General features: G+C 41.9%; 1 protein-coding gene across 2 annotated transcripts in view; it reads left to right on the top strand.

Annotated features, from left to right (window-relative positions):
• Positions 1-25,501, top strand: part of EPM2A (EPM2A glucan phosphatase, laforin) — a 54,729-nt gene that overhangs the window by 8,668 nt on the left and 20,560 nt on the right. For both annotated transcript variants that reach the window (XM_048844326.2, XM_075126791.1), the window contains exon 2: positions 14,198-14,372. In XM_048844326.2, coding sequence (XP_048700283.1) covers positions 14,198-14,372 — 175 coding nt within the window. The remainder of the gene's footprint in view (positions 1-14,197; positions 14,373-25,501) is intronic.

Genomic DNA, 25,501 nt, shown 5'->3' with positions numbered 1-25,501 from the left:
AATATTAAGTATAACTGGATATTGATGTTGACTAATTGTGTAATATACAATGATTTACTGAGAACCCATTGCTTTGTTCAGAGAGAGAACATGTTAGCAATATTAATGCCTTTCAGGTGTGAGGAAACATTGTTGATATGAGTAAATAGGAATCAATTTGAAATCAGCCTCATACTTTCCTTTTTTTATGTGACTGCATTTAAACACCATTTCTAAGTAAATTTGGCAACCACATTGTCAGCTTACAATAGCATATAGTGTTTTATCTTGTTCACCTAAAATATCACTGTGACTTAGTTATGACATGGTTGGGAACTAATTTTCATTGATTGCATCATATCAGTTTACTATATATCAGTATGTCTTGTAAGTCTTTAAGTTCTGATTCCAGGTGGTAGTGGTGGTGATTGTTTAAATTTATCCTTAAAAAGGAGGCTATCACGATTGATGGGATTCAGTCCTAAACCCAGTGTACCCCTGAGTAACATGTACTATTATAACTTATCCCCCTGATAAAATATCAGGTCTGTAAACAGAGTGCTGCAACAGACTTAACATTCTACCTCAAAGATGGTCAAAAAACAAACATCACTAAGTGTGTATGATACAAATGTGCACACTATACCATCCTTGTACTTTACTGATATCTCTTATAAGTCAGTAAAGGATTGAAATTGACATGACTTTTACTCTCTGAAGTCCCTCAAGTGACAGGAAATTTGTTAATTTCATTCTTTTGTCATCTCAAAAGTCCCAAGCCCAAATTCTCTTTATCTTTCCTGTAAAAGATCATGCCAGGATGTACTGTGTGGTTAGTTCAAACTAATCACATGGTACTAGCTTATGAAAAGAGATGTATTTAAACAAACTACTGATCTAGAAGTGCAGTATGTGTGGGAAATGAATAATACTGTCATCATACTTAACCAGTGTGAAAAAGCTAGCTGCTGCTTCTGAACCTATTGGAAAGACTGTATAGAAACAGCAGGAAGGCCAGCATTAAAAAGCATAATAATTAAGTCTCTCTATTCAACACAGGAATTAGAATCTCTGTATGAGATGTAGAAAGCAAGTATTTTATCTTGGCAACATTCATCAGCTGTGTGAAATCAAAACCACATCTGAATTTTCATTGATTTAAATTTTCATATGTTGACATCAGAAAGACATGAGTCTGAAGTGACCCTGAGAATTCCTAGCAGGATCAACTGCCAAAATATCTGACCCATCTAAATTCAGGTGGTGGAAGTTCAACCTTCCCATACCTCTATCTTGTAGAAATCAATAGCAATTCAGTCTTGGTTGTGTTGAGGCAGAGCTTATTCCAAGCCATCTAAGATTGAATTTCACTCAAACAATTAGACAGCAGGGAGACTTTCATAACAGGCTCTGGTGTAAAGGATAAGTAAATTTTGAGAACTGTATGTGTATCAGTGGAAGTCCAATTGTAGTAACTGCTGATAGACACCATACGGTAGAACATACAGATAACACAACGAATTAGGCCCAAAATAGAACTTTGAGGGTTTTCATCATTGTAATGCAGTGGTCTCCAACCTTTTTTGTACAAGATCACTTTCTGAATTTAAGATCAACCCAGGATCTGCCCTGCCCCACTCACTCCGTTTCTCCCCCTTCCTCCATTGCTCACTGTCCCTCACCCTCACTCACTTTCACCAGGCTGGGGCAGGGGGTTGGTGTGTGGGAGGGGGCTCTGGGCTGAGCCTGGGACAGGGGGTTGGGGTGCAGGAGGGGGTGAGGGCTCTGGGAGGGCATTTGGTGCAGGAGGGGGCTCTGGGCTGGTGCAGAGTGTTGGGGTGCAGAAGAGGGTGAGGGATATGGGCTCTGGGAGGGAGTTTGGGTGCAGGAGGGGGCAGGGGGTTGGGGTGCAGGAGGGAGTGACGGGTCTGGGAGAGAGTTTGGGTGCAAGAGGGGGCTCTGGGCTGGGGAAGAATATTGGGGTTTGGGAGTGGATGAGAGGTGCAAGCTCTGTCCGGGAAGCACTTAACGCAGGCGGCTCCTGGTCGGCAGCACAGTGGGGCTTAGGGAGGATGTATGTTAGTCAAACCTTTATCTGCTCATAAACTCATCCAGATTCTTTGTTCTTTAATTAGAAAGGCATATGTGACTGGTTAGAGAGGTCTGTAGATGGATTAAATACTGGAAGAGCATTTTACAGGCTGGGTTTTATTTCACAACTTTTTTTAAGTTTGTCTTCTCAAAAATTAAACCAACATTTGTTCCCAGGGAAAAAAATCAATACGATCAAGATTAAAGAAAAAGATCCATTTATAAAGTGGTCTGAGCTTTTAAAAAATCTATCCTTTTAGTTGTGTGTGGCGTTTTTTCCACAGGGTATTTGTGTTTGTTTTACCCTAAGGATAGAAGGGTGAGTGTAAACCTTGATGTAATTTTTTTTAACACTGGTTGTAGAAGGGAAAAAAGGTGAAAAACAAATGCTGGGGATTAAAACATGCAGGAACTTTAAATGGCATAATACTGACTTTGTGATTATTCATAGTTTCCAAGGCCAGAAGGGACCACTGTGATCATCTAGACTGACTTCTTGTAAAACACAGGCCACAGAACCCCCGCAAAATAATATCTAGACCAGATCTTTTAGAAAAAAATTAAATCTTGATTTAAAAAATTGCCAGTGATAGAGAATCCATCACAATCATTGGTAAATTATTCCAGTAGTTAATTACCCTCTGTGACAAAGTTCCTCCTCTACCTTGGTGGGTCTTGTGCTTATTGGCGGATTTGCTCACCTTGGAGCTTCACGGCAGCCCTCAGCTTGGCCGTTCTTCTGAACCCACAGTCCAGGTCGACTCCTCCTGTGTCTGACCTGGAGTTGGGAGGTTTGGGGGGAACCCGGGCCCGCCCTCTACTCCGGGTTCCAGCCCAGGACCCTGTGGAATGCAGCTGTCTAGAGTGCCTCCTGGAACAGCTGTGCGACAGCTACAATTCCCTGGGCTACTTCCCCATGGCCTTCTCCCAACACCTTCTTTATCCTCACCATAGGACCTTCTTCCTGGTGTCTGATAATGCTTGTACACCTCAGTCCTCCAACAGTCCACATTCTCACTCTCAGCTCCTAGTGTCTCTTGCTCCCAACTGCTCACACGCACACCACAAACTGAAGTGAGCGCCTTTTTAAAACCCAGGTGCCCTGATTAGCCTACCTTAATTGATTCTAACAGCTTCTTGATTGGCTGCAGGTGTTCTAATCAGCCTGTCTTAATTGTCTCCAGAAGGTTCCTGATTGTTCTGGAATCTTCCCTGTTACTTTACCCAGAGAAAAGGGACCTACTTAACTTGGGGCTAATATATCTGCCTTCTGTTACTCTCCTGTAGCCATCTGGCCCGACCCAGTCGCACCTCACAATTAAAAACTTATGCCTTATTTCCAGTCTAAATTTGTCTAGCTACAACTTCCAGCTTCTGGATTCTGTTATATCTTAGGTCTGCTAGATTGAAGAGCCCATTATTAAATATTTGTTCCCTGTGTAGGTACTTATAAACTGTGACTAAGTTACCTCTTACCCCGTCAGCAGCTCTCAGTCATGGCAGTAGTGGCTGCATTCCTTCTAAGATCAGGAGTGTAGGTTTATCTCTATCTAGATGACTGGCTTGTCAAAGGCTGGTCTAAATAGCAAGTGCATAGCATTACCCTGATCCAGTCAATGATCTGGGAAAGTTAATCAACACACAAAAATATCCTCTCTTTCCAGTCCAGAGGATAGAGTTTATAGGGGCTGCACTGGAATCATCTCAAGCCAGGGCCTTTCTTCCATGTTCCAGGCAATTCGATCAATTGTCATAGGTCTGCTGGTCACAACAGCACCAAACTGTTTGAGGCTTCTGGGTCACATGGCCTCTTGCACCTATGTGGTTCACTACGTCAGACTGTGGCTCAGAACTCTGTCGGGCTGGCTGGCATCTGTTTACCCACCAAGCTGCCATCAATTGGACTCTGTGGTAAGAATGCCCTCCCATGTTCTCAAATCCCTAGATAGGCATTCCATTTGTCCACCCACAACCAGCTTTCATGCTAGGGCCAGATGCTTCGGTCCTTGGATGGGGAGCCCATTTTAGTTCTCTGCTGGGTCTCTGGTCTTCAGAGAACTTAGCTTTACACATCAGTGCCAGAGAACTGAAAGCTGTGCCAAGTATTTCTATTGCAGATCAGGGGAAGCAGGCTGTTAGTCTTCACAGACAACTTAACAGCAATGTTTTACCTCAACAAGCAGCGGGGAGCCCACTCTTCCCCACTCTGTCACGAAGAAGCCCAACTCAGGGAGCTCTGTATTGCCAGCTCAGTAGATCTAGAAGCATCTTATGTGTGGGGTGTACAGAATGACTTAGCAGGCCACCTGAGCAGATGGTTTGAATCACCACAAGTGGTTTCTTCACCAATTGTAGCCAGATACATCTTCTAGTTGTGGGTTTTTCACCAAGTAGAGCTATTTGTGACAAAGTCCAACAGAATGTGTCAGCAGTTCTGCTCCCTATGGGGCCACAGCTTTTTAGTTTTTATCCTCCAGAGCCATTTCAATAATAAGAAACATGAATGCTAAATGCTATTAAAAGTAGTTTATGAATTATAAATTGCTATCTCACTTCTTTTTCTTCAAACTTGTTTATGTAGCTGTGTAGCTAGAACTTTTTCCTTGCATTGCCACTTTACAGTATCTAAATAATTTGAGGCAGCCCAATAATTTGTGAAAGTAAAGACGTCATATAAACTGATTCAGTAGTTTTTTGTTTTATATATACCCCCTTGACCTTGTATTCTGTACTTATCTTGTGAAACAAGCATGTTTTAGGAGGTACTTCTGGGGGAGGTGGCATCTTTTGGATTAGACTTACAGGTGCAATCCTGATCACTCGCAATAATTAAGGTCTCATGGCAATTTTTATATGTAATTGTAATGACCCTGAGGATGTAAATCTCAGTGTCCTGGCTCAATATTGATTGGGTAACTTCATTCCACCTACCCTACTACCTTAGCTTTGGTTTCAATGGGATATGGTAGTTTTCTTCCGTTCCTGTTTCAAATTGTTGTCTTGCTGTGCACTGTATGTTGTTGGTTTCAGAGTAACAGCCGTGTTAGTCTGTATTCGCAAAAAGAAAAGGAGTACTTGTGGCACCTTAGAGACTAACCAATTTATTTGAGCATGAGCTTTCGTGAGCTACAGCTCACTTCATCGGATGCATACCGTGGAAACTGCAGCAGACTTTATATACACACAGAGAATATGAAACAATACCTCCTCCCACCCCACTGTCCTGCTGGTAATAGCTTATCTAAAGTGATCATCAGGTGGGGCCATTTCCAGCACAAATCCAGGTTTTCTCACCCTCCACCCCCCCCCCCCCCACACACAAACTCACTCTCCTGCTGGTGATAGCCCATCCAAAGTGACAACTCTTTACACAATGTGCATGATAATCAAGTTTGGCCATTTCCTGCACAAATCCAGGTTCTCTCACCCCCTCACCCCCCTCCCAAAAACCACACACACAAACTCACTATCCTGCTGGTAATAGCTCATCCAAAGTGACCACTCTCCCTACAATGTGCATGATAATCAAGGTAGGCCATTTCCAGCACAAATCCAGGTTTTCTCACACACCCTGAGGAAACTTCAATCCATCGGTGATCTTCCTGATAACACCATCCTGGCCACTATGGATGTAGAAGCCCTCTACACCAACATTCCACACAAAGATGGACTACAAGCCGTCAGGAACACTATCCCCGATAATGTCACGGCTAACCTGGTGGCTGAACTTTGTGACTTTGTCCTTACCCATAACTATTTCACATTTGGGGACAATGTATACCTTCAGATCAGCGGCACTGCTATGGGTACCCGCATGGCCCCACAGTATGCCAACATTTTTATGGCTGATTTAGAACAACGCTTCCTCAGCTCTCGTCCCCTAAAGCCCCTACTCTACTTGCGCTGTATTGATGACATCTTCATCATCTGGACCCATGGAAAAGAAGCCCTTGAGGAATTCCACCATGATTTCAACAATTTCCATCCCACCACCAACCTCAGCCTGGTCCAGTCCACACAAGAGATCCACTTCCTGGACACTACAGTGCTAATAAACAATGGTCACATAAACACCACCCTATACCGGAAACCTACTGACCGCTATTCCTACCTGCATGCCTCCAGCTTTCACCCTGACCACACCACACGATCCATCGTCTACAGCCAAGCTCTGCGATACAACCGCATTTGCTCCAACCCCTCAGACGGAGACAAACACCTACAAGATCTCTGTCAAGCTTTCTTACAACTACAATACCCACCTGCAGAAGTAAAGAAACAGATTGATAGATCCAGAAGAGTTCCCAGAAGTTACCTACTACAGGACAGGCCTAACAAAGAAAATAACAGAACGCCACTAGCCGTCACCTTCAGCCCCCAAATAAAACTCCTCCAACGCATTATTAAGGATCTACAACCTATCCTAAAGGATGACCCAACACTCTCACAAATCTTGGGAGACAGGCCAGTCCTTGCCTACAGACAGCCCCGCAACCTGAAGCAAATACTCACCAACAACCACATACCACACAACAGAACCACTAACCCAGGAACTTATCCTTGCAACAAAGCCCGTTGCCAATTGTGCCCACATATCTATTCAGGGGACACCATCACAGGGCCTAATAACATCAGCCACACTATCAGAGGCTCGTTCACCTGCACATCCACCAATGTGATATATGCCATCATGTGCCAGCAATGCCCCTCTGCCATGTACATTGGTCAAACTGGACAGTCTCTACGTAAAAGAATAAATGGACACAAATCAGATGTCAAGAATTATAACATTCATAAACCAGTCGGAGAACACTTCAATCTCTCTGGTCACGCAATCACAGACATGAAGGTCGCTATCTTAAAACAAAAAAACTTCAAATCCAGACTCCAGCGAGAAACTGCTGAATTGGAATTCATTTGCAAATTGGATACCATTAATTTAGGCTTAAATAGAGACTGGGAGTGGCTAAGTCATTATGCAAGGTAGCCTATTTCCCCTTGTTTTTTCCTACCCCCCCCCCAGATGTTCTGGTTTAACTTGGATTTAAACTTGGAGAGTGGTCAGTTTGGATGAGCTATTACCAGCAGGAGAGTGAGTTTGTGTGTATGGGGGTGGGGGGTGTGTGTGAGAAAACCTGGATTTGTGCTGGAAATGGCCTACCTTGATTATCGTGCACATTGTAGGGAGAGTGGTCACTTTGGATGAGCTATTACTAGCAGGATAGTGAGTTTGTGTGTGTGGTTTTTGGGAGGGGGGTGAGGGGGTGAGAGAACCTGGATTTGTGCAGGAAATGGCCCAAATTGATTATCATGCACATTGTGTAAAGAGTTGTCACTTTGGATGGGCTATCACCAGCAGGAGAGTGAATTTGTGTGGGGGGGTGGAGGGTGAGAAAACCTGGATTTGTGCTGGAAATGGCCCAACCTGATGATCACTTTAGATAAGCTATTACCAGCAGGACAGTGGGGTGGGAGGAGGTATTGTTTCATATTCTCTGTGTGTATATAAAGTCTGCTGCAGTTTCCACGGTATGCATCTGATGAAGTGAGCTGTAGCTCACGAAAGCTCATGCTCAAATAAATTGGTTAGTCTCTAAGGTGCCACAAGTACTCCTTTTCTTTGTATGTTGTTGCTGTATTTCAACGGGGGGTGGAATCACTGACGTGTGTATGGTGTGCATGAAAAATTGCTACTAAAATAATTGGTGTAATTTTGAATGAAATGCACTATATGAATGGAAGGTGTTTGTTTAAAAAATAAAACCCAAATGAAAACTTGCTTCTTTTTTATTTGATTGTTTACTCCTCCACCTCTTTCAATGATAAATAGTGATCAGAGAAAGGAAGCTACTTGGAAGTGACAGAAGAGAAGGACCAATGCCTAATGAACACTATAAGCTGTAGCTCACGAAAGCTTATGCTCAAATAAATTTGTTAGTCTCTAAGGTGCCACAAGTACTCCTTTTCTTTTTATAAAGTTGAGGGAGTGGCTACAGTTTTGTGTATGGTTGTAGATCCAGTGCCATGTGGGAAAGGAAGTGAATGATGGCAAAGTTGAAAGGATCATTAACATGGCGGTTGAAGTCATCAAGAATTAAGATGGAGGATTGGGAAGAGAGGAAAAGGAGGACCAGGAATCCAAGCTAAAGAGGAAGTAGGATGAGGAAACAGGGGAAATTTAGTCAGCAGATGGTATAAACCTCAAGGGGAAGGAGGGAAAAGAGTTAGAAATGGGAGAGCAGGAAGCCAGTGCTTCTGCTATTGAGAGCATGATGAATGGGAATATTGCTTCTGTTGCTGCCTTCTCCTTTGACTGGCTGCCATGTAGGGGGAAAGCCAGTAAGAAGAAAGATGGAGGAAGTGAGAGAGAGCAACATCACAGGTTGTGTCTGCTTGCTAAAGAATAAAGCAGGAGCCCCAAAGGGAACAGGAAAATAAAAGGAACTTGAGCAACTCCAGACTGCACTAAAGAGAGACAGAGGGGTTACTCCTGGGGGAATTCGGTGTCTAAAAATTCTGTGCACAATATTTTAAAATTCTTCAAAATTCTGCATATTTTATTTGTCAAAATAACACACTATAATCATGCTAGTTTCAATTATTTTGATAATTTATTTCAAAATACCTGTCAGCAAATATGTCTGTAATAATACAGAGAACAAAAAAGATTCAAGTTGCAGCCCCGAGTCTGAAACTGTACTCAACCAGCAGAGCAGGGTGAGTGCAGGGCCTCCCACCCCAATCTGCATGGGAAGCAGGACCCACCCACCCAGGTGAATAAACTGAAATAACACAAAAATCAAAAATATTTAACAAAAGAATTTCATGAGGATCTCCTCAAAATAATCAAATATAAAATGTAAAAATGATCTCAAGACTATTAAAGAAAATAAAATGAAGTAAAATAATCTGTATTATCAGTGAAGCCTTATAGTGGAGGCCTCATAAGTAGATTTTCACTATGATCAGAGTATGGTTCAGAAAATGTTGTTCAAATGGCCAAAGTTCATTGTCCATTATCTCTAAGTCACTTTGAGTAAATTAATGGTCAAAACTGGTGCACAAAGTTTACAATCCAAGAAAAAATTTCCTCTATGCCTGTTTCCCTCAGAAGATAAACTCTATGGAAGCCAATCTCAGTGCTTGGTAAAAGAAAAGCAAAGACTTCGATATAAGCAGTGAGGCAAATGCAGTCTTGTTAAATGAGCACCAAGCTAGGAACCAGGAACTCCAGGGTTCTCTCTGGGGACACTCACTTGCTGTGTGACCTTGGGCAGGAGGTCACTTAAGCTTTCTGTGTTCTTGTTTCCCAGTATTTAAAATGGACAATGATATTTCTGTACCTCTGCAGAATGCTGTGCAGTCTTTTAGGGGACAATGTTAAAGCCCATTGAGCATATTAACTTTTTTATAGTGCTAAGGATACTTAGCATTGTGAGTCCAGGAAATCGGACTTCCTTATACTCGTACCTTTAACTAATTAAGACTGTTTGTTTTTAATTGAGGGAATGGGACAAAAAGAGAGCATAAAGGGAATAGGAGACTGAGAGCAAAATGTCCAAACGCAGGTGGCTACGTGTACTGATTCCCACCCGCTGTGTGTGATGGGGGTTGTGGGTGCCCAACACCTTGGAAAGCTGACATTGGACCACTTCCTAGTGCCCCTTAAGTTGCGTTTTGAGGCAGGGGAGTGAGTTCTCAGCTTGAAGGGCTCCCTGGCCGTTAGCCCATGTGAAGGTGGAGGCAGACAGTGGCCAAGCTGTCCCACAGCCTCTCAGAGACCCACACTGTCCCTGGGGGAGAAGGAATCATACACCCAGCTGCCTGGTGCCCTCAGGAAAGCGGCCTGAGGAGCACAGCTTGCGCCCAATCACCGTGTTGGATGTGCCCTGGTTCCCATTTCCTCTGCCTGACAGTGTCCCCCTGAGGAGGGGGAGCCAAGCCGCAGGGCACAGCTCCTCTCCCCTGCCAGCCAGATTCCCCTCCTCACCGGCTGTCTTTTGTGCCCATGGGAGCCTCCAGCACAGCTGGGATGAGCCTGAGCAACAGCAGCCACAGCTGCCGCCTCCAAGCTCTTGGGTGCCCACCACCTCCATGTCTCGTGCCTGGCACTGGCAATGCTGTCCCACACCTGTATCCTCTTCCTCACTCTTCAGCAGTGCCAACTCCATCCTTCTATGGGGGGCGGGGAGAGCAGTAGCAAATTCTGCATGAAAAAATAAAAATACAAAAATAAAATTCTGTGGGGAACATTAACTTTGTGCAAATTCTGCGTTGTGTAATGGCACAGAATTCAATGGAGAAAGGGGGAGGAATAAGAGCAAGAGGGAGAAAGGAGGAAAGTGAAAAGGCCAGTGTAGAGTTGGAGCAGATATTGCCAGAGGTGAGGGAAAAGAGCGCAAGAGGAAGAGCTGGAATGTGGTGTTAGACTTGGGGAGGGAAGGCATGACTCATTAATATGAAAGAAGAGTAAAGGTTGTAGAGTAAACTGAAGCAGGAGAGGGGTGGGGAGGGAAATGATACAGTGATAGGGAGAGTTAGGATGAATCGGTGAAGAAAAGTGATAAGATGGGAAAAGTAAGCATTGAGAAGGACGGCCGAAGCTGTTGAAGAAGGCAATCAATGTGGCTATTTAGTGGACAGTAGTTAGTAATCATTTATTTATTTTAATGAATGTAACATTATATGCTTTATATATATAAATTCTTCAGAATGTCAAAGGAATGTTTTGGAATTTCTAAAGAAAAATGTTTTATTTAGAGTTGTTCACATTGTAAAAATGGACTTCAGAAAGTTATCCTGAGTAGGTTTGATGCAAGTTTCAAGCTAAGTTCTGTTACCTTTATTGGATCACTAGTAGTCGTTATACAGGAAAGTTGTTCCACGTTTGCAGGACTGGGGCCATTAACCTTCCAGTTTAAATAAGTTTTGTAAATAAACTTAAAAGAAAAAGAAAAAAAAAGGAAGCTGTTGCTTACCAATGATAGCCCTAACCATCATGTATTCAGCTGGTTTATTTGTGTGTGTTCATAAATGTCATTGTTTTTCTACTTTGAGGGTACTTTTGATGTCCTCTGCTGTCTTGAAATATTATTTAAAAGCACAAACACAATGAAAGATATGAAATAAAAATATGCATAAGGACAAGAGACATAATGTTTAAAGCTATAAGCTTGTCTCAATTACAATATTTTAATGGAAATTGCATTGTGTTGTTGCATATGGAATATAATATTTAAGCAACATGGGAGGGAGAAGTGTTTTTCTCTCTTGTGCTTTTACATTCCTTATTTTATATTAAAATAATAACCCATAATTAGGGGAAAAAGTTCTGCATGCAATGTAGAAAATAAAGAACTATTCAATGTTAATCCTAATCATTTGCATTAGTATTTCTCCTGAGCTCTCTTCACAGTAGATTTCCTATAACATTTATTTGTCTCACATATGTGTTCACTCCCCATGATTAAGACACCATCACTCAGTAAGCACTAGTACATTGAAAGTAGTGTACATCTGCTTAATTATCTAGCTACACAAGCAACCGTTCTGTTACCTCTTAGGACAAGCAACCGTTCTGTTCCCTCTTACCTCTTAGTTATTCAGTCTCATTTTTTACAGCTGCAGGGAGTCTACTGAAATATTTTCCTTTTTTTGCCCCTATAAATTATACTTTTTAAAAAACACAATTTCACTGAACTGAGATATTCTATGTTTGTTATTAGACCTTATTAGACCCTAGCCGATTGTGCAATATCATCAAATAAGCATCAAGATAGAAACCCTAATTATATTTATAACTTTCTTATGCTCCATACTAATTCTTTAATAGAAAAAACAGTGTTTTCATCTTTCTTTAACTGTAGATTTGATCTGTAGTTCTGAGAATTGATCTTTGTATCAGAAGGATAGTGACAGATCGGTCATTATACCAGTCCAATAACAGAGAAAGTAAATGGATATCAGTATGTGATTTTATACTTTAAGGATGATTACTTGAATGTTGTTGCATTTGTGAGAGAGAATTATCTATTGCTTTATATTATTGATTGAGCCACATATTGTATGTCTAACGTAAAGCGTTTTTTTAAAACAACAATTTGAGATTCCCACCTCATGGTCATAACAGGAGCTTAATTATGCCTCTTTGTGAGGCTGAGGCAAGATGCACTCCCAGCAGCAGCCGTTGGAGACACAGTACCTTTTAAAGTTGTGATGCTTCTTGGGTGGTGTGGGGAGCATCCTGTGTTACACCCCTATAACAGACATAGCCACTGCTTTCCCTTGAGCTGCCATACTGCTTTCTTGTGTCTCACCCAGTTTCTGGGACCACTTACACTGCTGGCGGAACTAGCTAGTACACCTCCATATGCTTTCCAGTGTTGGAATTTGGATTGTGTTGAACCCTGATTTGGGTCCTTTTAGCCATCTCCCCTTTCTAGCATCCCCCTGCAGGAAGAGGCATAATTTAGCCTTCTGACACTAACCTTTAAAAATGACAAGTGAAAGCATTATAACAATGAACTGGAAAGGCTCTTTATCTGTCAAGACTTGAGTTTTCTGTTTGCCTTACAACAGTTGACAACACCACAAATGTGTAAATGTAGAAAGGAAGTTGTGTTTTTGTTGTGGCTCTGTACTGCAGTAGTGGAAGTGCAAGTGTGGACAGGCCTCCCAGCATTTAAGCACCCTGCTGAGAGCAGGCCTACACAATATGGTACTTAAAACCTGGTGCGTTGTCTATTCTAGATTTCTTTACCATGTGGGGAGCTGAACTGATGATAGCAACAGTGGAAAATTTTAGGAAAAGTCTCTTATTGTAGATGAGGCCTTCTTTTAGGTACTAGTGATGTCCTTAAAAGTTGCAGGGGAAATGCAGAGCATTGAACTCGGGTATTAGCAGAGAAGAGACATACATTTGAAAAACAAACGGTTTCATCTATCTATTTTGCAACCTTTAAGTGCTTGGAAGTATCCTGGTGATGATTTGGGATCCTCTACAGCGCTTATTATTTCTTCTGTAAAAAGGTTTCAGTGATGGTGGTTGCTAAGCTTTTATTTTGTAGTTGTGCCTAAGGCCAGTCAGATTGGGTGATACGAATTGTATTATGCTGGGTGTTCTGCAAACATTTAGTAAATGGGAGCAACCCCACTGGACCGTCCCCTTTCTTCAGGCTGCGGCACAGCAGGCAAACCTGCCCCAATTTTGCCTTTCAGTATTCCCAGTAAATCCAATGTAGGCTCTCTTGATTAAATAATACCCCCTCTCCCCCTTGGGGCTGGTTTATTACCAAAACACAGTTCATTGAATCCCCAGCAAAATCTCAGATGTATTCCATGTCCCACACACAGTCCAAGCAGTCATTGCAATTCAAGACATCTTGTCCCTGGATGCCCCACATACCATGCACCGGCACCTTCGGCCATGCCCAGACTCTGTCAATCCTCTCCTGTTCTTGTACCAGGACAGCGACCATAGGTCTTCTAACAAGAGTGCAACCTTGCTCTTCCCAGGAGGAACCCCACAGCTGCTCTGCTGGGAGAGCATCTTTACCAGGGGAGCATCCGTCACTCCCCATGGGCTTCTCATGATTTCTCTGGGTCCAGGGCTCCAGCCCTGGAGATGTCAGTGAGTAAGCCCCTCCAATGGTTCCTCTACCTTCAGCTCTCTCTTGCCCTTGGCTCCAGCTCTCTGACTTAAAGCTAGCAGGCAACTCCCTCTCCTGCTCCTCCCATCTTCAGCCTCCTCCCCTCTCTGGTTTGGGATGTCAGTGTGAAAGCCCCTCTTGCTGCTCTCCTTGCTTTCAGCCTTTCCCCAGGAAACACCTTCTTGCTCTGGCAGTTCTCATCTGCCCTTCCTGACTCTCACTCAGGAAGCTCTGATTCACTGTCTCTGATTCTCCCTTTTTCTTTATAGCACCAGGTGCTTCCCAACCCTCTTACTTGGGCAAGTGGAAGCACCTGTTCTGGCAGAGGAGAGCTAGATCTACTTCATTTATGAGGCCAGCAACCCTGCAACACAGTCCCTGTTCCAAAGACCTTAAATTCATATTTAAATTCACATCTACTTTGATTCCATGTAAACAGTATTGATTCACAAGCTGTTATGTTGCTGCTTCTGTTTCAGGTAATGGGCCCCATCATGACCGCTGCTGTGTCTACAATGAAAGCAACTTGGTAGATGGAGTTTACTGCCTGCCAATAGGACACTGGATCGAAGTCTCTGGACACACTGATGAGATGAAGCACACAACTGACTTCTATTTTAATATTGCTGGCCATCAAGCCATTCACTATTCCAGGTAAAAAAGAAACAATGGAATTCTCAAGGGCTCGTTCAATCCAGGCAGCTAAAGAGGAAATCTGTACTGAAAGGATGGATACAGACTTAGACCATATGGTGGCAAATGGGAATTTGTGTGGAACAGAAAGTAACGACCCATTCACATACACAGAGAAGCAACTCAGAAGGCTAAATTTACAGTCCCTCAGTAAAGCTTAATGCAAATTAACTGCCCCATAGCAGGTAAAAATCAGATATGTCTGCATAATGGAGAGATTTTGAGTTCAAGCCTACTTTCATTGAAGTCAGTGGCAAACTTCCATAGAGTGAGAGTACTGATCAGTAATTTAAGGTTAAAAACTTTACAGAGCTGTCCAAAACTAAGCATAACAAATCCAGAAAACTCACAGTTAAGGTTATACTTAAAAGAAACCCAAATACGTTAAGTATGAGAATGCACAATTAAGGCACCCAAACAACCTTAACGTTGCAATGTAGTGATGCCGAGCAAATGAAAGGAGAAGCAATTTCATTGCAAAGACTTGTGTGCATTTCAGGTGGCATCCTGTTAGCTACGACAAATGGTCACCCCTCCCCCACAAAGTGTGAGGGTCCACTGTGCCAGAGCACAAGCTACCTTTGTGGATTTGCTGCAAGGAATTCCTCTCTTAGAGATCTGCAGGTGGCCACATGGGGCTCTGTAGGTATTTTTACTAAGCATTACCCCCTTATGCAAGCTTCAGCCAGAGGTTTCCTTTGGAACAGTGGGTCTGTGATGCAGCATAGTTCTTCACACCTTCCTCCTCGATGTGATACTGTTTGTGAGTCACACACAGTGAATGCTCATAGGGACCTGCACTTGAAGAAGAAAGAAAGGTTTCTTACTTTATAGTATCTGGAGTTCTTCAAGATGTGTGGTCCCTATATGTATTCCATGACTCGCCCTCCTTCCTCTCTGATTTGGAACCTTACTATAATCCACAATACAGTAAGAACCAGAGAGGCAGGCAGGCAGGCCGTGCCGCCTCTTTTGTCCCCAGTTTGGAGCATGAGCGGGCACAGGCATAGACCAGCGGACACTGCTAGTGAAAAATCTTTCAGTCTCAGGCACATGGAGCACACCCATAGTGAGTGCCGAGCGGGACCACACATCTCAAAGAACTCCAGTTACTTGAGGTGAGTAACCTTTCTTCATGAAAAAATGTTCTTATTCAGAATATCTGCTCCTTGTTTATCTTTGACGTCTGTTGGTTTAATCTGATGGGGAAACATATTTTTACCACTCTGTGCATTACAGAGCTAGTAAAGCTATGGAAGAGCGAACACGGTTCTGTAAAGCCTCAGACAACATCCAGAAATTTTCAGCTGAGCTGTGATTGCAATATTTTTACTAATGGTGATAACTGGAGAGGCAGAAAAAACATAACCTGATTTTTAGTGTCAGGTTGAATTTGGGGAAAAAGTGAATGTTTGATTTTTAAATGAGCAGATGAGATAGGGAAGTCACTGAGCAAGACTAGTCATGGAACCCCACCATGATTTGGCAGGGGCAGGCAGGGTTTTATGGGCATTATATGTACTTTAAATACCATGGAGTTATTTCAGTCAGTGTAGAATATAAGTGAAGGTTCTGTCCAGTTAAAATATTAAACAAGTAACAACATAGTCGTGGTTATTTGGAAATGTCATGCAAATAAAATCTTTTCAATTTAAAGAATAATATGTACTACTACTAATACCACTAAAGTTACCTGTTGTAAATATCAATGAACTTTTTTTATTTCAAAATGTTCTTGAAAAGAAATTGTTCAATACTTCTCTCTTTCAGGGCTGGTTCCCTCCCACAGCCAAAGGCAGCAGCCCTACTACACTATAATGAAACATCACCAGGCCCACCATGGACTTGGGCTGCCGCTGGAGGGAGCCGAGCCAGTGACATGGCAGAGAGCGTAGGGAAGGGGCTCTGGAACCCCCAAAGTTATGCTGGCCGCACATGTGGCTGCGTTGTGGTGACCATCTGCGGCTACCATGGCCACACTTGAGAATCACTGCTGTAGAGCAACAGCATCAATAACAGGACTAAGAAATAATGAGCTACAGAGCAAATGAGTCACCCCTTCCACTGCAAGTAAAAAAAAAAACATAAAAATCCAAGACCCAGGTTCTCATTAAAAATAAGGAACAAGATTGGGGTAGTTGTAAAAGGTCACTAAGGACCTGCTCCTTCCCCATTTAAGTTAATAGGTGCTTTGCTAGTGATTTTAAGGGAGCAAGAATGGGATATGACTGATACAAAAAAAGCCAATAATTTTAGCGAATCATTTATAAATTAAATTCAAAAAAGTAATTTAAACCATATTTGTGATACAAAAATCATCCAGAGCCAGGACATTTGAAGTGAAGGCTTGATGAAATTTGAGCTTTATCTAATTATTGTGAGCCACAATCTTAAACTTGTTTACATCTGTTCTCTTGTTTACTTAAAAATAGAAATAACCTTTAGAGAATAGTTTAAAAAGTCACTTTATTTATGTGTGCCGTGTATATCTGTGTTTGGTGTCATATCAATTTGTCTCCTTCATCTGAAGATGTATGATGACATTACTGATATCTGCTGTCAGGGAGAGAGATTAAATGCAGGAGATAGTTTTTAAACAATTTATAACGTAGTTATTTTAAAAAATAAGTGTGTGTGTGCATGAGAGGAATGAGAAAGATGACCACATTATGGGAACAGAACCTTATCTGTATATGCTGGGCTCATTTATTTAAATGTCTTTAAAATTGTGCCTATCCCCAGCTATGGTACATGAACAAAATTTTGTTCCAAACACATACAAATCAAAACTCACCAATGAAAGACCTTCCCTAACCTACCCAAATTGAAACTCTCCTTTCTCATTAACTTCCCACTGTCAGCCTTTTCCCACAGAGCCTAGGGGCTTGTCTTCACAAACAGTTAGTTCACAGCAAGCTGGGGTGTGAATCTGCCCCCAGCTAGCCTGCAACAGTCTAACCATTCATGTGGCCCCTGCTGACATGCATTAATAATCTGCTACTGTCCTTTGATCTAGACCTGTGTCGAAGAGGACTAGATCAAAATAGATCTAAATCTCCCTCCTCATTAACTTCCCACAGCCCCCCCCCCCCCCCCCCAAGGCCTAGCTAAATAGATAGGCATTGCAGTGTGGCTTGAAGGTAAGCAAATTCAGACTGGGGGAGAGAGAAAACAAGTTTCAGAGACAAGGGATCCCCTCACTGAGAACACCTTGTCCTCAACTTCCTCAGGTGTAAACCTGAGGACTGCTAGCTCAGATAACTCAGCTGATTTCAACTTCTGTGGTATTGCACAAGCAGTCTAACAGTTTCTAAGATAAGCAAGGCCCAACCTTTTTATAGATTCAAACCAGCCCCTTGAATTGCAACCAGAAATGTATGGGAAGCCAGTGCAGGTCAAGGGGCATAGGTGTAATATGCTGCCTGAGGGAAGTACTGTTGAAGAAGCAGGGAGCTGTATTCTGTACTTTCTGACATTTCTGACTGGTCTTCAAGTGTTGTTCCTTGGAGAACACATTGCAAAAAGCCTCGGAGTTGACAAAAGATATAGGGGAAGGGGGGTGTGGGGGCGGGTGGGGAGTCTCCATCTAGAAAAACAAGTCATAAATGGAAAAGGGCACTGTTGGCTACTGCCCCTTCCCACCAGCCCCTGATATTGGTTAGACATTGGGACAACCAGTCAACTTCAACATCTGGATCTGATTAACCAGAAAGGTCAGTCAGAGGAGGTTGCTCAAGAGCAATGGAGGAAACTCTTTTGGTGTTTAGGACCTAAATTTGCACCTTCTGCGTGGCAGTGCATTGCCTTGCCACTAAACTACTGGCTAGTTTCATTATGATGCCTGTACTAACCATTCTTTAACTTTAGTATACTATATGTGTACACGATATGTATGGATGCATAAACATACAGTTATAGTTGGCATGGAAGGATTAGATTTTTATTGGTAAATGTCAATTTCACCATATGCACACAAATGAAAAAATATTTCCATTTAGTCTCAATTTACAGATAGGCAAAATAAGAAACATGTTACTTAAGAACTTATTAGAGTTTGATTTAAGGATATTTACTTTGTGTATCTTGACATGAAGTTGACAGTTTGTGTTTTAACTATTATAAAGCTTTAACTTTGCATCTACTGTCATTAAATAATTGTCTGACACCCCCCCAATTTCCCACAACTGTGAAAATATAAATAGATAAAAAATTGAAAAAAAATACATAAATCCCATACTTTTGTGCTACTGTGAACATTTAAAAAATGCTTAAAAATAAACATTGATATTATCATTTAATTCTGCCAAGCCTAGTTATAGTTGTTAAATAACATTCACAGGCTACTGAAAATTTGAGAATAAGACCAATTTTAATTCTAATACTGCATAACAAAAATATATAAATAACAAAATACAATTAAAAATAATTTCAGAGAAACTATTTAAGGATAGTGGTTTCTATTTTGATACCACCTTATACCTGACTGATGTTGAAACAATTCTAAACATTATTTAAGCCTTACAACATTCCTGTGAAGCAGCTTGTTTGACAGATGAACGAAAGTGGGCAAGCCACTTATTTTGTTTTCTGAATGCAAACAAGAAGTGCTTATCCACATAGCCGTAGACTTGTCCACTGTCACATAGCAAGTCAGTGTCAGAATGGGGAAGGAAGTTGGGACTCGTGGCGCTCAGTCCTGTACTCTAGACACACTTCTGGTGAATACCACAATTATAAGCAGTCTGGTATTACAGAGCAGATATTATAATTTTGATTGACTAGAAGATCATAGGGCAATTTGGTTTAGGATTGTCCAGTGGTGGAGTAATTTCAGAGTAGGATTTTTGCTTGACTCTCATCAGTTGTTAAACTACCATTATTATCATTATCTGCATTATTATGTCTTCTATTAAACCTGAAGAATGGCCACTCTCTAGTACTCTGTCAGATTTATTGTGTACTGTGGTATCAGTGGGACACAAAATATTTTCTAGACATTGGAGTGACACGGTGGAATTAACTACCAAAGAATGATAGATTGTCTGTATAAACATGATGAAATGGGAGAAAAACGGTTGTGACAACAAATGGGTCTGTTTAAAAACCTTGCCAACTTTGGCAGCCATTAATTATTTTTTTATGTCAAGATATTTATTAAGTGATAGCCATCAGTATGATTAATGTTCATCTGGTTTGGGGGTATTTTGTTTTCCTTTCTCCTCTTTCCAGGAAAGTACCATGTATGTTGCTTGCATTATTCATATATTCGTAGTCCAGTAAACCTGAGATTTTATATTGGGATTTTGCCTACCTTTGGACATGGAGCAGTTGGAATTATTCTTGATGTACAACTGGAATTTTTTCCAATGACATTTCATGATTTATTTTGTGTAATTGCCCTGGTACGTGAGGTAGTATCATTTATTGGACCAGCTTCTGTTGGTGAGCAAGACAAGTCATCGAGACACATTGAAAATAGCTGATAGTCAGCTCAGCTGAACTAGAAGTGGTGGTATTGGGGGAAGGAAAAGATGCATAGGATTGTATTAAAAATAATGCTTCTATTTCACAGAAGCAGCTGGCTATTTGTACAGCACCAACAGTATGCTGGGTGCTTGACAGATAGATACGAAGGCAAAGCCATTGCTAAAAAGAGCTTACAATCTAACCACGCAATCTACAACTCCAGGAGTAGGGAATGGGCAGTAACAATGTAAAATGTAAAATGAGTGAGCGATGAGGTTTAGCACCCCTCCTCGTAGTTTCCTGTTTTGTTTTGTTTTTTGTTTGGATTTTGTTCTGCTGTATGTGTGTGTGAAAGGGAACTGGCTATCTGATTGAGTAGATAAACTAGGCTATGTCTACACTGCAGAGTTTTGTTCCCAAAAGTTATGCCACTTTAGTTAAAGCGTTTTAATTAAACTGCTGTTGCATGTCCATGCTATGCTCCTTGTGTCAACAGAGTGCATCCACACTAGCAGCTCTTGCATCGATACAGAGAGCAGTGCACTGTGGGTAGCTATTCCACTGTGCAACTGGCTGCAGGGTGCTTTGGGAAGGGTTTGCAGTGCTTCATGGGCCAGGTACTGTGTCACGTGATGCAGGTTTCTCAATTCCATGGTTCCATGGACATCCTACTAGATCTTTACTTGCCAAAGGCAGCTCCCAGCAAAGCGTATATTGGCTTCTTTGTTACTTTAATTGCCTATTCATTTCTTTAAGTAGCCTGTTGCTTGTTTTGGGGCTTTCTGGCGGGGAGGGGGAATTTCTGCTTTAACAAGCCTGTATTGGCTTTTTTGTGTATGTAATTGCCCATTCATTTAAATTAAGTAGCCTGTTGCTTTTCTTTAAGTAGCTTTGTCATTGAAGTGTGTGGCTTGTTTTTGGCTTGGTGATTGGCAGAAGGTGATGCCTCCGAAATGGGATTGGCTTGGTTTGGGCTTGCTCTGAAAAGGCAGTGTAGCTTTTATTATCTTGTAGATCTGGGAGCAAGAGGAGAAAGACAGAGGCCTTGTCTACACTGCCACTTTACAGCGCTGCAACTTTCTCGCTCAGGGGGTGTGAAAAAACACCCCCCCAAAGTGCTGCAAGTTTCTGCGCTGTAAAGTGGCAGTGTAGACAGTGCATCAGCGCTGGAACCCGCACTTCTAGAGCTGGTAGCTATTCCCCCCATGGGGGTGGGTTTTTTACAGCGCTGGGAGAGCTCTCTCCCAATGCTGGTGCCACGACTCCATAGCCACTACACTACACTACACTACACAGCCACGTTAAAGCGCTGTGAGAGTGAAGAGTTTTGTTGCCAAAAGTGACATTGCAGTGTGTACACCTCCACTCTTTTGTCTCCAAAAGCTGCCTTTTGCTGACAAAACTCTGCAGTGTAGACAAGGCCTTAGAGAGATGGTTGTGAGTGAGTCACTATGCAGGGTAGAATGATCTGCCCTCCGTAAAACCACAGTGAGCTGCGATTGGCTGGTGATGTCAAAATGGATATTTTCCTAAATTAGCTGCCAATGTGTAACAGTTGCTTAAAAACATTGCTGCTCTTTGAAATGGAAATTCACATAGCTGTGTTGCTGCATAAGATCTCCTTATTTCTTAAGGAAAATAGACACTGATACCATTTCTCCAGGGAAAAAAGCAGAGGCAAGAACAGGAACCCTCTTGGCAAGGAAACTGCAGGTGTAAACAAACTGATTTGCACTGTTTTCACCCTGTGGGCTGTCAAAAGGCAACTCTTGATGGTCCAATGAATCAAATATTAGGTGAGATACCACAGTTAGAGGGAAAATTGGGTTTGGTCATTACTCTTGTAGTTTCTACTTTCCTCTTTCTTTGTTAGTTGTCTCTCTGTTCCTCACTCTATTTTTCTTCTGATTGTTTGTTTTTCCCCTTTTTACTGCCATTTTTATTCTTTAAGGTCCAAACTGTCAGAGACAGAGTAGCCTTGTGCTGCTATACAGAAGCAGTTTGCCTACATTGCCAGCTGTGAATGAAATTGATTACGATTCCAAAATCGGAGTCATTTTCACTCACAGCCAGCACTGTGGGGAAACTGCTTCAAGGCTAGAATGCAGGACTGTTCTTTCTTGGAAACTGATTGACCGTAATCAACAAGCTGATATGATTACAAACTGACTTAGTTTTTTTGCTATGATGTTTTTGTTAGGTGCATACTGTATTTCTGAAACAGGTATCTTCTAAATTACAGAAGCCCAGATTCATAAAGGGAAATAGGTGTTGCAACACTCAGCGTTGCAATGCTTAACTTTTAAGTGCCTAGAAAATGACTCGAACAAAAAATGGGATCTGCAAAGCCTGAATTAGGTGCCCAGACTTCCTGTAAAAAGAATGGGAAGAGATAGGCATCTAAGAATCATCCAAAAAAGCCAGCATGCTAGATGGGGAGCCACCTAACAAGCTGATGAGAGGGGTGAATCCTAAACCCTGCCCTCTCTGCTTCCATCACAGCCAGGAGCCGATCTCCTGGAGTCAGCTGTGTAGGCACCTAAGCCATTTCTTGTGCACACGCCCAACTCTATCCAAAAGAGCCCAGTGGGAGAGGAGGAGGGAACACCCCTGTTATGCCCTGGTTTGTAGACTATGCTGAGGCTTAGGCAGGCGATAGGTGTCTGGATGTCTTGGGGGAGGAAGCAGTGCTTATGCTCAGAGGTAGAAACTTAGGCCCCTACAGAATTTTTACTGCAAAAATTTAGGTGCCAAGATAAGTTTGACTATGTAAAGAGTTGTCACTTTGGATGGGCTAGCACCAGCAGGAGAGTGAATTTGTGTGGGGGGGGTGGAGGGTGAGAAAACCTGGATTTGTGCTGGAAATGGCCCACCTGTTGATCACTTTAGATAAGCTATTACCAGCAGGACAGTGGGGTGGGAGGAGGTATTGTTTCATCTTCTCTGTGTGTATATAAAGTCTGCTGCAGTTTCCACGGTAAACATCTGATGAAGTGAGCTGTAGCTCACGAAAGCTCATGCTCAAATAAATTGGTTAGTCTCTAAGGTGCCACAAGTACTCCTTTTCTTTTTGCAAATACAGACTAACACGGCTGTTCCTCTGAAACCTGTCAAGATAAGTTTAGGCATCTACAGCATTGGGCAGCAACTGAATGGGGGGGGGGGGGTTGTGGCTCTCAATAGTACCTTCAACTGGGCTTTAGGCACTTCAGTTCCTTTGTGGTTCTGACCCAAAATGCCCTACATAAAATAAGCAAACATTGCTTAGCTATTGTAACTATAGAACTAGAGTAGAGAATATCTCTAAAAACTGGTGAACTACAGCTAACCTGCAAAATTTCCCTCATGCCTTATTTCAGAGTAACAGCCGTGTTAGTCTGTATTCGCAAAAAGAAAAGGAGTACTTGTGGCACCTTAGAGACTAACCAATTTATTTGAGCATAAGCTTTCGTGAGCTACAGCTCACTTCATCGGATGCATCCGATGCATCACGAAAGCTTATGCTCAAATAAATTGGTTAGTCTCTAAGGTGCCACAAGTACTCCTTTTCTTTTTCCTCATGCCTTAGGAATTTATAAAACAGACAACAAATATAGATTCAGGTTTGCAGCTTAAAAGCCCTTGATGTTTGAAAGATGAATTCAACAAGGTTCCTCTGTGTAAAAAAGTGTGAAGGATCATATTTTAACTGTAAACAAAAAAGCTATTAGATATGAAACCTGAATATCTCCTTTAGTTTCCCTGAAGTTTAGTTTCAGAAACATTACTGTTTTATTTCCTGAGAATAAATAAATATTACAGAGTTGCTGCTATATTTGCTAGAGTTTTGTTTTATTTCTGCAGAAGAAAACAAAACAAAACAGATGAACTGCTGCTGTCTTCCTAGAGAACATGGAAAAGGGCTCTAACTGAAAATCTTTCATTTTTTGCTTTAATGCTGTGCAGTGGAAAATTTCATTTCAAATTCAAGGAGTTAGGTGCATAACTCTTATTATTGTGAAAGTCCTCAGTGAACCATGACAAAAATTGAGCAGAGTGTCATGCAGGTTGCCAATCTATGTGAAATATGGATTTCAAATCCTTTTTATTAGTGGAGGGAAAAACCCAGACCAAAAAAGAGTTGCAAATTAGAATGAAATGTCTTAGGGTACTTTTTTTATTTTTATTTTTTTTCCTGTGGTAAGGCTGCATAATTTGAAAATGATTATAAACATCCAGGGAGAAAAAATGGAGAAGAGGGAGGAAATGCAATGAAAGCACAAATTTAATTTTTAATGTGGCGAAAAGTGAAATGCAAATAAGATTGTGAAAGTGATAAATGTTAGTAGTTGTAGTTCTTTTTAAGTGTGCTCTTTAAGGGTGAAATTTACCCCTTCAAACACACAGCCCAAGTATTTGGACTTTGTACAGGTGTTGAGTGAAGAAGGAAGGAGGAGCAGTGAGATAGCCACATTCATCCATAGAGTCTGTTGGTGGGTGTGGCCATGAACTGACTCTCTGCCCTGCAGTTTTGGGCCACTGGATATGTGTATCTCTAGCCAACCCCAAAACTGGCATATTCAGAGCCTTTGTGGGAAAATACCTCGCTCTTCACCAGGTAGGGTGTGCAGAGTTTCCCAGTGTGCTGCTCCTTTGGTGCCCCCTCCCTCTGTAACAATCTTCAAAGATGTGGAAAGTCTTATGTGGACCCTTCACATTTGTGTGAATTTCACCATGAGCACAACATAGCACTAAAGAAGGCTAGATCCTTTATTGCTGAACTTACCGTAACACTGAGGTGCTTCTGTGATGTCTACTTTCCTGGTCTACACATGGGGGATTGAACCAGGGATCTCTAGAGCTGAAAGCCTCAGTTGCCACAGTTTGAGCTATGGATCCAAGGCACTGTAGTTCTGGGCTGTAACAGCTCATATCCTTTATGGTTAGCCCCAGAGAGGCATTTTCACCACTCTCCAGTGGGTAACATTTCCACCAAAGGAGATAGAGAAAATAACAAACAAACCCAGTTTCCCTACTACACTTGTGGTGTAGGAAGTAAGGCTATCTGTTATCCAGGGCTGAGTAACACTTTACAGAGTTACGATAATAATGTTTGGCAGGGGATCTAGAGGTACTTACATAAACTACAGTCGGTCACTTTTAGTACCTTTATCAAAGTGCCCACAGTTTCTATTTCAAAGCAGATGAAATCATAATCCTAGGCAACAAAGTAAATCTAAGTAAAAAGTAGTTTTAAAAAAAACAGACAACCACTCCTCCCTTCCCAGTGCTTGTTAACTTTATGCTCCCATAGAAACAAACTGCTGTAGGCCAGCTTCCTAAAAGTTCTAGTCAAACTAATTATTTTCCCTCCTTGACTTCCAAAGCTTTCTCAGGACTCCATAGTATGATTGTCAGTCCTGGCTGAAAAAGACTAGACACATCTCCTCTTGAGGTCTCTCTGCCACTGGAAAAAGCTCTACTCGTTACTGCACTTAGCCCTCTTTGAAGCTAGGACTGAGCCTCCTGCTACTGCTGGGGAAAATTCCCTTCCCATACCACCTCTCAGAGTACATCTCACATTATCTCCCTTCCTACTGCTCCAGTGCCAGAAGAGAGTCATAAATTCCAAGACCAGAAGAGGC

The sequence above is a fragment of the Caretta caretta genome, chromosome 3 (assembly GCF_965140235.1).
Source record: "Caretta caretta isolate rCarCar2 chromosome 3, rCarCar1.hap1, whole genome shotgun sequence".
Lineage (NCBI taxonomy): Eukaryota > Metazoa > Chordata > Testudines > Cheloniidae > Caretta > Caretta caretta.
Note: the sequence above shows the minus strand (reverse complement) of the source record. Positions and strands in the feature narration are given on the sequence as shown.